This window comes from Onychostruthus taczanowskii, unplaced genomic scaffold (assembly GCF_017590055.1).
Source record: "Onychostruthus taczanowskii isolate IOZ18803 unplaced genomic scaffold, ASM1759005v1 scaffold20, whole genome shotgun sequence".
In the NCBI taxonomy this organism is placed as follows: Eukaryota; Metazoa; Chordata; class Aves; order Passeriformes; family Passeridae; genus Onychostruthus; species Onychostruthus taczanowskii.
The window spans coordinates 7,343,201-7,356,835 of NW_024499240.1; the positions used below are offsets into that span (position 1 = coordinate 7,343,201).

A 13,635-nucleotide genomic window follows, 5' to 3' on the forward strand; every position below is an offset into this window, starting at 1 on the left:
GCTAAGGAGGCATCTGCTTACACAAAACTGAAGTGTTGTTTTGTCCAAATATCTTTACTATTACACAAGGGTACACAAGCTAAAATCTAGTGACACTGTCTACAGACAATTCATGTTTTAAAAACTTCAAAGACTGCAGTAAGAAACAATTGTTTCACATTTTTACTCAAACCAGTATTATCCCACATCTACATAAGCTGCATTTTTGCACAGAGGGCACATAAAGCCACTGTGATAAGTATTTCACATGATCCACACATTAGTTTATAGGAGGCCACAAGGTAAAAATTCTAAGCACTCAGACTCTGATCATCACCTAACACTATGCATTACTTACTCCATAAAGACACAAATTAAAAAAAAAAATCCAGTCCAAATCAATAGACTATTATACTTTATTGCAAATAGGAAATTCACCCTAAACCAAACATGTTAAAGAATCCCAAATCATTTAATGCTGAATGGAGAGTCCAAGAAGCTTCACTTTTCTGAAAGATGATCATCTCAGAACTAGACTGATGCAAACTGTCCGAACTGTGCAGCAAAATGCTTTCTGTATTGTAACCATTTGGTTGTTACTGAGATGAATCCATTCTATAAGGCAAATATATTGACATCAGCAAGAAACAAAGCATTCCCAGAATTAAACATAACAGTTATGGTAATATTGTAATAATGTTAGTGGGACTACAGAGGAAGTATTTAAAAAGACTTGTTTGGAGTTCTTCCATTTCTCAGCATCACTTTTTTCACCCAAAGATTACAGTAGTTGATAAGCTTGTTACATTGTGAAGATGTAAGATAACAACTGTGCCCTCTGTGCTTCCACTTGGGGTCTAAAATGAATTATATCACTTTACTGACCAACATTCTAATTTTTTGACTTACTGTACCTGTCTGCAATACTGTCTCAGGATCAACTGATGGAAGGAAGTTCAAATCTATTGATCTTTGAAAAAAAAACAAACACATTATTAAAATTTCTATTACAGTAGCACTAAAAACTTCAGCTAAGGCTGGAACTCCCTAAGGGTCTTAAAGACTAGGTTTTTTTCTCAGTTAGTGAAATCGTCACTTTTTTAACTCATTAAATCAAAACACAAATGGACGTGCATGTAAACAGTTGAATGAGAATCCATCTATACACACACTCACTTTACAGTCTACATTATAAAGGTTTAGAATTTCTTCACACATTTCAAGGTATTTAAGGTTTATCATTTTTTTCAGTATTTTTCTGAAATTCAAATAAAATTTTATAGTCCAAAAGTACTGATTTCAAAAAGTGAATCACATACCTCTCCCTCTCCTGTTGAGTTCCTTTATCACTTCCATTGTTAATTAGAGCAAGCTCATCCAGCAAAGATGTTGATTCTTTAGTGAACTTTTCAAATACCTAAGTAAGAGGAAGGTTTCAATTTAAGAAATAATTTTAGCTAGCTGAAGGCATCACTGCAAATTTATTCAGTAGTTCCATTAGTATACTTCAGTCTCTATATGGTGTAATTATTTCCCAGCATTCAGATGGTAGGGAGGAAACAACAGAAAACAAAGTTTTGTTCACAGAACACTTAAGAGCACTAAGATTCTTTAGGGAGATAGTAAATATTACACTGAATATAATGAATACTGAAAAAAATCAAGATATCTGCAAAACCTGAAAGATCTTAAGGACATATTTATTCTGCATCTTAAATTAAGCCTTTAATAATGCCAGAGAATCAAGGCATGTTGCACGGCTACTGGCCAGATTACTTTGAAGGATTAAAATAATTTTGTAAAGATTCCAGCTTCTACTCACTATTAAAATGGACCATATTGTAATGAATAACTAAAATAAAAGAAAAATGTAATGTATTATATTATATAGAAAGATATATATAATAAAATACCCTCATCAGTTTCATTGAATTCAGGGGCTTCTGATCTCAGATACCACCTGTACAGTCAAGACACTGTGCTGTGTTCAGACAATTCCTCTGTCCCTGACTTCTGAGGGTTGGTTTTGCTTTTTAACAGAACTGAGCACGACTGGGTGTCTTACGTGACATGCACAGTAATCTTCAGGTATTTTTGCTGTTATTAAATTAATCAATAGCTTGCCAATGAACTTTCCTTCACTTGTCTAGGACTACTTAAGATTTCAGAGGAGAGCAGGTGCAGTTGCAACACACCTGGAGATCCCACCTGGAGATCCTAGATGGAGACACACATTTTCAGAACAGATTACACAGGAAGGGAACACACTGTGTCAATGAAGATTTAATATTGTTTTGAAAATTCTATTTGAATAACTGAAAAGCAAGTATCAATGAAGAAAAGATTAAGAACATTCTGGAGAGCTATGCATACCAACAGTTGCTTAAAAAATTTGTGCTGATTAATTATTAAAGGGTGTTGTTGTTCCTGGACATTTACTGCTTCTTGGTCTGCTGGGGAAATTGCACTGACAGAGGTTTTGGTGTAGGACAGGTTAAAACCACAAGAACCAAGAACTAAGAGATAACCCAGGAGGATCTGCAGAGTCCAGGTGTTTTCTCCTTGTTTTGATCTTCTCCTACAGCAGCTAATTTCCCTTCATAGCAACTATACCACAGATTCAGGCTCTTCTAGAGTTAGTGTTACTAAAAGAGCTTCATTAAGGAACTGTTGTTCAACAAATTGATGGCATTAGCTTCATCATCCCTTGAGTAAAGGCAGTATTACTTATCACAAGACTATTCATGTAAATGAACTACACAACTACACATGTGACCATTTCTTACATGCTTTGCAGTCCCTACACAAATAAGAATTTCAGGGCTTAAGGAGACATTAAAAACCCCCAAACCCCAAAACACAGATAACTAACCAGCCTCTTATTCAACCAATCCATGTGATCATAGGTGAGAGTTCCTCCAAAATCTTCTGTTAGTTGGCATGGTTCTATATATCGTGTCAGCTTGTTAGCAGATACTAAAATAACCTGCAACAATAAAAGAGGTCACTTGTAGGTAATGCTCATAATTTCCTTAAGTATCTGAGGAATGTGCCTAGAGATACTGAGCAGATCTTCCTGTGATTCATATTTTAGTGCTAAATGTTTAAATGAAATCTGGCTGTTTGCAATTAATGTGGGCCTCAACCAGACAGGTAATTCTGACATGCAGTGTATGCCTCATGCATAATCCTATGAGTGCATCATCTCCAACATCTTGTCTATTTACAGTGGGAAAAAGCAATGTGCTCCCTGGATATCCCTTTTCCTGCTGGGAGCTGATGCTTTGTGATTAAGTCATATACCACACCATCTATTTCTAGTGAATATAGTAGAAGGCTATCATACTGCAAAGCACTTCGTATTTTTACCACTCTGGCAATACTTTCAGTCCCAGAGGTGAGTTTGTGCCATAAAAGTTAAGTGCCTGCATTTACTGTGCAAATATGCTCAGCAAAAGTTGCGTCAATCATACTCTTTCCATGAGTAGTCAAAAATTCAAATCTTAGTATGCTGAAAAGCCTGAGTTGTTCACCCAGGAAACAAATCTAGTTCATCAGCTACATCAGGGCGTACAGGAAAACACAGGTCCACTGCTAGGTGGAAAACTAAATTCTTGCTTTCATTTCTGCATTCTAGAGGCTCCTGAATGAGCCTTATTCATACAAGCCTAAACCAAAAGTTGGCAGCACAGCTTGCTTTGATGAATGATATGCTAAGCCTGGAATAGCTCCTGTGGAAAAAAAACCAAAAACAACCCCTCTATTGAAGCAAGCATATTGGGATATATAACCAGAAACAAAAGAAAAAAGAAAATTTCCATAACCCATCAAATCATCCACATACTCTTGCAAGGCACAAGAATATGTGGAAAGAGCTAACTAGAGAGAGATTTCTATTCCAGTTCCATTTCCCTGCAGATACTGAAACTACAGAATTCAGAGTAGCTCCAAACAAATGGTCTATTATTGCAGAGGAAAACCTTTCAGCAACATCCAAATATACACTATTGTCCTGTACTCTTAACGGTACATGGCTGCTGTAAATGGAATTGGCTAGTAGTTTCTTTAGGTAATGCCAGTAACCAGCCCAAACCCCAGAGGATTCTACATCCAAGAAAGACGAAAAAAAAAAAGCCTTTGTTCTTCCTTCTTTTGGCACATGTAACAGTTTGGGTAATTTTTAACATTCATCTCTGAGTTCATTAAAATAAAGAAAAATAATTTTGGTATGGACATTGTGGTATGGGAACTAATGCAAACAGGGCAGCTGGTTCTCATTACTGAAATACAAGTTCTGAAAAGACACAAATAGCCTGACAAAATAAAATAGATGGACAGCATTGAGACCACTTATTTCAGATTTTTTTTTTAACTGAGATTCTTCAGGAAGGAGAGTGGGCAAGGGATAGCCCTCAAACTTCCACTAGGGAGATGTTATTTTAAAATAAAAAAACTCTGAAAGAGCAAAGCCTGCACAAAAAAAAATGTTAGCCATATGAAAAAATAATCTTCTGACAAAAAATAAACACCCAGAAAAGAGATTTGATCACAACCCAAATTTTCTACATCTTATTAGAAAAACTCTGAAAAATAAAACTTCCACCTCATTAATAAACCTTGTTGTAACTTAAAGCATCATTCCCAAACCCATTCATCCTCTAGGTTTCTCATTTAAGAAACACTTCTTTCTTAAAGTGTTTATAGACTTCACTGGGCTAGCTGCTAAAATCCTGTGTGAACTTTTCACAATATAAACAAACATTTGAATTTTTGACTAGGTTGTGGCAGAAATGAGGGCTCCTGAACAGAATTTAGCTCTTACTCTAAACCTGACCTAGTGGCAGTGCTAACCTAACATTCTCTATATGTTTTAAATTAGTAAATCACCTTTGATATTTTCTAGGTGTCAAAAGTGCAATTTGCCTCTCTGAAGCTTCAGAAATAATGTTTTAATCAGCTGCTATAGATTGATAGCCCATAAGTACACGGACCATGAGCCAAAGAAGAAAAAAAATGTTGAAAAGTGCAATGTGGACAGTGAGAAGACACTTCACTTTTACAGATCTGAATTCTACTTCAAGCTCAGCAAACTTCTGTGTCACGTTTCCAAAATGTTTCAAAATCCAAAGAGAGTAATTATATTTGACCTTTTGTGAAAACAGATGTCAAAACACCACATCCTAGAAAAAGTTGAACCTTATGAATTAGTGTTTCACCTTGCTTTTGAATTTCACCCTTCAACAAATTATCACAGGTAAAGATAAGGTAATTTACAGCCATAAAAACAGAAACAACCCTGTTTCCTTGCAAATTAAATGATTTTTTGTTTTCCATTTTTTCCCAAGTCAAACTATGTTGGTTCCAGAAAAGGGGGGGGGGGGGGAAAGCAGCTTAATCCAAAGTAAAAGCCTTTGGACAGCAGATTATAGCTGGATGTTAAAATGAAGAGCTTAAATTTCCCAAGGGGGAAACAAGTAGACCTGGACAGATGGTAAAACAGGGAAAAAATGTATAAATTATTGAATCCTTTAATCTTTGCTTCCCATCCCACTTGATCCACCCACTTTTGACAACAGGGACAGCTAATAAGCTCACAGTGGCAGCAGGTTTCAAACGTGTCCTGTTTGCTACTGACCAGAGTCATGGAATCATCATCTGCACTCAGTCCTTTTTAAAAACCCAGAGGAGTGGTAGCAGCTTTCATCCTTGCTCTACTCTAGTCAGCAAACTTGCTCTGTACAATATTGGCCTGCTAAATCCTTGTGAAAGCCTTTAAAGAAATAACTCAGAACAGGGCTTTGGGAAAAGTAGAAGTGCTGTATATTAAGCAACCTTTGTAAAAGTTGTCAAGCAAAAGAAGAAAGCCAGAGCTAAAAACATGGCCTGCAAAATCTTGTGCCTTAAGTGCAAAATTCTATTTCTCAGCAGTGAAAATAGATGATTTTGACTCATGCAACATGTATCTCTTGTAATAAAAAAGCTTTAAATACTGTTTACATAAGCTGACCTCTCTGTCATTTGCTGTTTTCTGCAATTTTCATTGATCATCTACAAGGAGACAGAGGCAGAAGTCAAGACGAGAGAGAAATTCTAGATATTCAAGAAGACATGTAAAAGTGCTCCCAAAATGTTAAATACATCCATCTGAACTTAATTTCTCTCTTAAGGGAAGAAATAAAAAAGATCTTTTAATACAAATGTCACAGAGTCAAACCCAGGAGCTACTTGAGAACAGAAGGCTGTAAAATTTCAGTAACAAGGAGCTTTTTCCTGAAGTGTGTAACATCAGAGCAGCCACACTATTGAATCTGAAAAGTTACTTTCCACATGAGAACAATACACATGCCCCTTGAGAATATGAAATTAAAACAAGAGTAATCTAAATATGATCTTCATTGGCACAGACTTGTAAAGCAAAGACTACCTCTTCCTGAGGAGAATGATCCTATTTTTTGATGCCAAATACTATTTCAACCAATTTTTTTAAATACTATTTGATTAAACGCTGAGTAGCATAGGGTATTATTTGTTTAATATGGAACACTAATCTAAACAAAGATCATTTTATTTCACATTACACCAAGAAACGCTAGGTAAATATTTATCTGGCCAGTGTCATAGAAATCTGTCATACTAGAAACCCAAGAGCAGTTGGCAGAACCTAGATAAACACAAGATGAACTCCACTCCCAGGAACTACCTCCTTCACTTGTGGTTTTACCCACTCACTCACCTTACCCTCCTGGGCTCACAATAATTAGCACACTCTTATTTTTACATCCCAGAGAAGAGAAAATAGGCAAAGATTCTGGCATTTTTAAACACACTTTCTTTGGACAGAATTCAGGATGTGACATAAATGGAGGCTTACATGCCCCAGCTCAACATAGACAATTCCCTAATTTGCCCAAGAACCCACTGCCTCCCGTATTAAAATAGCAACAGAGATGCACACAGATGAAAAGAGATGCAATTAAGTAAACAGTTTTGACTGGAACTCCTATATGCCTTTTTAGGAAAGTCCATGAAAACTATAAATTCTGGTCTTAAAACACTGAACTGAAAATGGACAAAAATTAGATACTTCCTACAAAGTGTTATTCATTCTTTATTCTGTGGAGCAATACTCTGCTCATCAGCATAATTCTTAAAAGGTAAATTACAGACTTGGGATTTTTCAGAGCAGATGCTGCAGATAAACTATCATGAGAAATTTCTGACAATCTTCACTAAAGAGTTAGAGCTGTCAGCTGCTACAGCAGAAGTGTGAAGCATTTAGAACTACTCAGACTTTGGACTTCAGAATTATAAAGATCCTTATGCTCCACACTCTAATTTTTTCAACTAATTCATAGTAGTTTACCACCCAGTTTTTCCTCTTATTCCTTTTTTTTTTCATGCACTTAATTTCTATTCTCCAAATCCTCAGTGAACTTTTAAAGTTTTTTTCTAAAGCTCCCTGATTTCCACAAGGATAAGAACAGCAAGCACATTCTCTTCCCTCCTGCTCCTGACAAACTGATTTTCAACGTACTGATCTAGTATCTAAAACAGGCTCAAAGATTATTTTTCATCTAAGTTCCTTAAATGACTGACACGTGTGAAATAACCCCACCAATCTATAGGCAATTTTGTATTGTGTACAAATTTGTACATTTCTTCTATTTTTATGGGAATTTTTTTCTTCCAGTTACACTCGTTGTTCTCATAAGAAAAGCTCATGCTCAAATACAACACATTATATCTACAAAAAGAGTGATTTGTTTCACATTACTATGTAGAGTATATTAACAAAAAACACCACCTCCCTACTCTCTAAAACACAGCAATTTTTATACTCAAATCGTGTTCTTTTAATCTTTTAAAGCATTAACAGTATTAAGTATTACAGTGCTGTATATGCAACATTCAGCTGAAAGACAGCTTTATAACAATTAAGACAACTCTCCTCTTATGAAGCATGGCACAGGACCAGATAAAACTGCCTCAATTAACACATGAACTGACTGCTAATAAGGGAGGAATGAAGTTACAGAACAAAGTTCTGCTGGAGGACAAATGGGAATTGTCCTGAGGCAGGTCCAAAACCAACACTAATACTAACCAGAAATAAAGATGTGAACTTTTACTCAGCTGAATCAGCCCACCTCTTTGTACTTATCCACCCAGTACTGTTTGATCTCAGTTCCCACATTTACTTTCAGTGCTTTGCAACTCATCATCACCACATCTCACTCTGAAGCAGAGGATCTCTGCCTTTGAACAGAAAGGAAGACACTGTGATTAATGGCTTCATAGGGGAATAATAAGCAAGGTATTAAGAACAGATCAGGTAGTAGGAAATAGGAAGTAGATGTGATGCCCCATTAGAAATTACAGTTACACAGCATTTAGTTCAAGTAAAATGAGATTACACCCAAGTGAATAAAAAGATTTCATATTTTAATTACAATTTTTAGTTCATAATAATTTCACTGGCACAAAACCAATCCTTAATTTTCCTAGTAGTTACACAAATCTAACCCATGATCCAAAACATGAGTTGTTTATTTTTACTGCCAGTAATGCAAAATTATGCAGCTGTAGATTTGTGCATGATTTGGAGCCTTCCAGAGCCTTATCAGTGCTCTGCACTCATATTTGGAATAGAGGAAAGAGATACTCCTGTCTGTGACAAGTATTTGGAGCCCAGAGCAGGTGGGTCATTTTTACTGAAATAGCTTTCCTGACTGCAACCAAGTAACAGAAACCAAAAGGTTTGAGTACATAATTTCAGTGGTCTATGCCAACAATGCCAACGTGATTATTAGCACAGAACAGGCTTTATAAAATTACTAAGATTACTAAATTAAAGGATTATCATTTAATGACAGCCAAACCTTAAAGGGAAACAAAAAATCCTTTTATTAATCCTTTTATAGTCATGTAAAACTATCCCTGCTTTGTTGATGTATTTTCTGTAAGCTTTCTGCTTATTTGTCTAAAACTACATTTTAGCCGAGTCATGTTAAAGAAAAACCCAGGAAGAATCTTCTAGAAGGACTAATTTCCAAACTAGCAACACCATCATTTATACACTAATGGCTGCTATGTCACATACTTTCATATCACAACTTCAAAGACTTCCTGAACTTCCCCAAGAAGTTTATTTACAGGAGTGTAGCTGGGAAAACAGAGTCTAAATCACACAGTAGGGGCTTTAATGAGGGACTTTGCCTTTATTACTGCTGCTCTCTGGACTCTGACATTTACCTTACGTTGTGAAAGATCTGAATAAAACTGAACTATTACAAAGCTGAAATAAAAAAAACCTGAATACTACAAACTTAAGTCACTCTTAACCAGCAGATCTTACATCACATTTTTGAGTACAGATGGTTAGCTCAGAGTCTTTTTAAATTCTCTTCTGGGCACCACCACACTTATGTTTTTGATTAAAGACACCGTGACTGGGCTGCATGCTACATGCCTGCTGTAATTCAAACAAGATTAGCTTAAAAAAAAAATGAGTGGAAAGTTTGATGACACAGATATTTTCTAAAAAGACTGGGAAAACTGAGGTTTCCATTAACCTCCCAGACAGAGATAACAAGGGAAGTGCTAACATTAACTCATAGTCTCTCTACTCTGCCTCACAACTCAGAACAGTGTCAGCTTGTATTTGGCAAAGGCTCTATAACCTGCTCCTGATGTCAAAGAACTCAAAAAATGAGAGAAGATGCATGCAATACCAACAAGATATTTGTCACAATGGCTACAGCTGACAGAGTGACACCATACACCATGTGTCTCTACAGCCTATTAGAGAAGTCATGAAAAATTTCACACTAAATCCTGTACAACTGTTTCTGACTCAAAACAACATGTACCACAGAGATTTATTTTCTTGCTAAGCAAGGAATAAAATGCCACACATTTCTAAGATAAGAATATTCAATGAAGAAAGTCTCATTAAAGATTGAAAAATTTAAGAAGCCACAGCGGTTTGTTAAGGTTATGCTGACAAAGCATCAGGAATACAGCTATTTTAAAGACACTTTAGTTGTCATCCAATTACACCAGTATTTTAGAAACAGTATTTTTGACTGAAGTAGACAAAAGCTCAACATACCTCAAAGCCAAGTCTATCTTTCTCTTTCCAAAAGCAGAAATGTGTAACCTTCTTATCCCAAAATTCATCTGGCTTTACTACACAAACAAGTGACACCTCAGCTGGAACAACATTCTGTACAACAAATGAAAAAATAAGTAAAACATTCAAGATTAAACCTTCATTTATCACAGAACTGAATTCCACTTATATTTCATCATTTATACAAGAATGTAAAAATTGCAGACAGAAATTGAAGTCTGCTTCATCTACATCACATATTTGCTCCATCCTGCTTCATAACATTCTACAAGATTTCATAGCAAACAGTGTCAAAACTGAAAAGAAAATATAACCTCTTTATTCCCAGTCCTCAGGACAAACCATTAGTCTATGCTGTGTTAATACAGAAAAATGAACCATTGGCTAGACTTTATTTAAGGTATTTCATTAAAAAGAAGACGAAATGTTAAAAACAAAGTTTTCCACCAATGTTATCTTCTATGTAGAAGGAAACAATAATCATAAAGTTAGGCAAAAATTGTGTATTTGTTATTAGATTGCATGTCAAGATTATATCCTATACTTCTTCAGCACATATTACTTAGACTAAAATAAAAAGGTTGAATATTTGTATTTCAACATATTAATTCATTAAAATACTACCAGAAAAACATTTCTCAGACTAAACCAGTAATTTCATCTACCATGTTAATTTTATGATGTCACACTGAATGTAGATCAAAGAACAAAGACTCTTGATTACTCTAAACTCATCAGCTATAGCAATAAGTAAAAGTTAATCTAAGAGTAGTGATACAGGAAAACCCCTGGGATTGCTCTTTAAATACCTAATTTTATTAATAAAAATATTAATTCAAAAGAAGTTAAAGAAATCAGCAACAGAAAACCCCAATTCATTCTTGCAACCATTTTAATGACTATGCAAAACCTATTTACAAGTAGACAATATTTTGAACACAGAAGTGTTTTTGAGAACTACAAATGATGAAGCAGACAGAAATCTCATGTGATCTGCACAAGTGATCAATTCACACAGGAAAATCTTTATTGCTTCCTTCTCAAACTCAAGACACAGATGTGCAACCCATGTTTCTGCAAGCTTTGCAGAGGCAGCATGAGTGCTGCCAGGAAGGCAGGGAAATAAGAACCTGGGCAAAGAGCTGACCTTCCTTACTAGCTGCAGCTCCCACCGAACCTCACAACCACACAGTGGCTGAAGCAAAACCCAGTCAAGACCATAATCTGAACACAAGGGATTCAAAAACTCTAACTCTATTAATAGGAAAATCATCTTAGTCAAGAAGAGGTGAAAGACACCTTGACACCGACTTCAAAACCCAGAAGCAACAATGACCCAGCAGGACCAAAAAAAAAAGAAATTATTCGTATGTGACACTTTCTGAGGCTTCAATGAAGCCTGAGAGGAAAACCGCTCTGATAAAGAGGAACCATCTGTGCAGTAAGAAAGGTAGTAGTCCCAAGTGTTCTAATGTGTTAGAAATGCTGTATCTCATTTTCTTTGATCACTAAGACCAGAAAATAATCTATACTGTCCACCAGAAATAAGACCCTATTTGTAAGCCCACAGTTCTGAAGAGTTAAAATAATATTTTTTTAGATTCTTTTTTATTGCAAATTGTCACTTTTCTTCTCCTACTTTTTGAAACATGCAGAACATAATTTGTGATTGGAACTATGATCCACAACTAAGTCAACTATACCCTCTTGCAAAGGAAACCAGGCAGTACAGCATATATTGCATCAAAACCTGCTCAGCTGCAATATCTGTGTGAACTGCAGCCCTGCACACATTCCTACTGCTCATAGTTGGTGATGTCAGGAGTATATTTGTGTACTTTTTAAACTAAACCTCCATTTCAGAAAAAGGTCTACAGTTGTGTGTTCTCAGCATATAAAGAATTTGTCTCTCGAGTGAGCTTTTCAGAAAGCAGATGTAGCTGTAGCATTCTCCTTTTCAGAAATTCTTCCTGCTACACAGAACTCGTCACAGAACCACATTTTAAGGAAATTAATATCTCTACAATAACACAGTCACTGGGTTCACATCCATAAAACTGATCAGTCAACTATGAATGTATAAGTATTTATTTACCTGGAGCATTAACACAACCGTCTTTACCACGTTCCACTGAGATTTTCTGCCATCCACTATCACAGTGAATCCTCGAGCTTTACACTTCTCACTAAAAGAAAAAAAAAAACACTTAGAAAAACATAAAATTCACTCTAACAAGTGTCATATCATGACAACTTTGGATTTCAAACCTCCTAAAAAAACTACATAGCTTTTTTTCCTTATAGAAACACTGTCTTATAAACCTTAAGTTTACTCATTTATAAAAAAACTTTCAATTTTAATGCTCCAGCATGTTATTGGATATTACAAATTACAATTTTTAAGTAGCACTGAAGTATCTCTCATAATACAAGTATTTCTTTAAACTGTAGCAACTCTGAAAAGGCCTCATAACTGTTAACTTTACAAAATCCTCAGAAAAGAGATCAATTTGCAGTGTCACAAGGACGACAAAGGGATGTCAGTTTTTAAAAGGAGCACCCAGAAGAGGACTTGCAAGTGAGCCCATGGTCTAACATTAGTTACCACACTAGATACTATGTGCCAGGTTGAAATTCTTGTGTTGGCAAAGTTATAAGCAAATAAAATCCATGACATTTACGAGAGGTAGGAAAGCATTACGTAATCTTTCCCAAATCTGCAATTACAAAACAAAGCTACTTCTGTGATCGCCTTAGTTTACAAAAAACAAGGCATGCAACAGTAAGCATTATGTTTCACAACAAGAAATTAACTGTTATTTATTTCATTTTTAAGCTGAGCTTCATCAGGCATGGGTGGAAGACAAATTCACTTTGAAGTTTAAAAAAAAAAAAAAGAGAAAAAAGGGCACTTTACTAGCCTATTTAGGAAAAAAAAAAATTCAACTTGGCTGTTCAAACAGTCCATGAAAGTTTTTAAGGAACCTGTAAGACCACACATGATTTTTCTGGAAGCAGTCTGAACATTCAGGCTTCACTAGTGCAATTTGCAATCAAAACCAACTCAAAAGGCACAATGCTATTGCTTTGAGGAATAAGGTGAAGAGTGTTACTACAGCATCTTGAAACATGACTTCCTTAGGCTCACTGGAATGGATCAATATCAGCATCTGCTCCTCTACTACTAACCCTATTTAAACCCCCCAAACCCAACAAAATACACAACCAATCAAATTCAGAAGCAGTCTACCACTTCTAGAAAGGTTAGCGAATGCAAGTGTTTGTATGCAAGTTAAAATAAAAAGCAAAAAACTTGGTGATTTGAGCCACAATAGAGATAATACAACAAAGGAAGCAAACTTAGGTATGAACAGACAACATCATAATGTTGCCACTTTTATCCTTGTTCAGTTCTGAACAGACCTCTTCAAAATCTGAGAATTTTAAATACCATCAAAGAAAGGCCTAACAGTATACTTCAACACTAGGAGTAAATTATCTGAAATTTTAGAATGGCTTTGCAC

General features: G+C 35.6%; 1 protein-coding gene across 6 annotated transcripts in view; it reads right to left on the bottom strand.

The window, feature by feature from the left end:
• Nucleotides 1-13,635, bottom strand: part of SESTD1 (SEC14 and spectrin domain containing 1) — a 49,529-nt gene that overhangs the window by 18,737 nt on the left and 17,157 nt on the right. For all 6 annotated transcript variants that reach the window (XM_041403347.1, XM_041403348.1, XM_041403343.1 and 3 more), the window contains 5 exons: nt 12,207-12,297; nt 10,091-10,204; nt 2,852-2,965; nt 1,299-1,396; nt 894-949 (listed from right to left, as the gene is read on the bottom strand). In XM_041403347.1, coding sequence (XP_041259281.1) covers nt 894-949; nt 1,299-1,396; nt 2,852-2,965; nt 10,091-10,204; nt 12,207-12,297 — 473 coding nt within the window. The remainder of the gene's footprint in view (nt 1-893; nt 950-1,298; nt 1,397-2,851; nt 2,966-10,090; nt 10,205-12,206; nt 12,298-13,635) is intronic.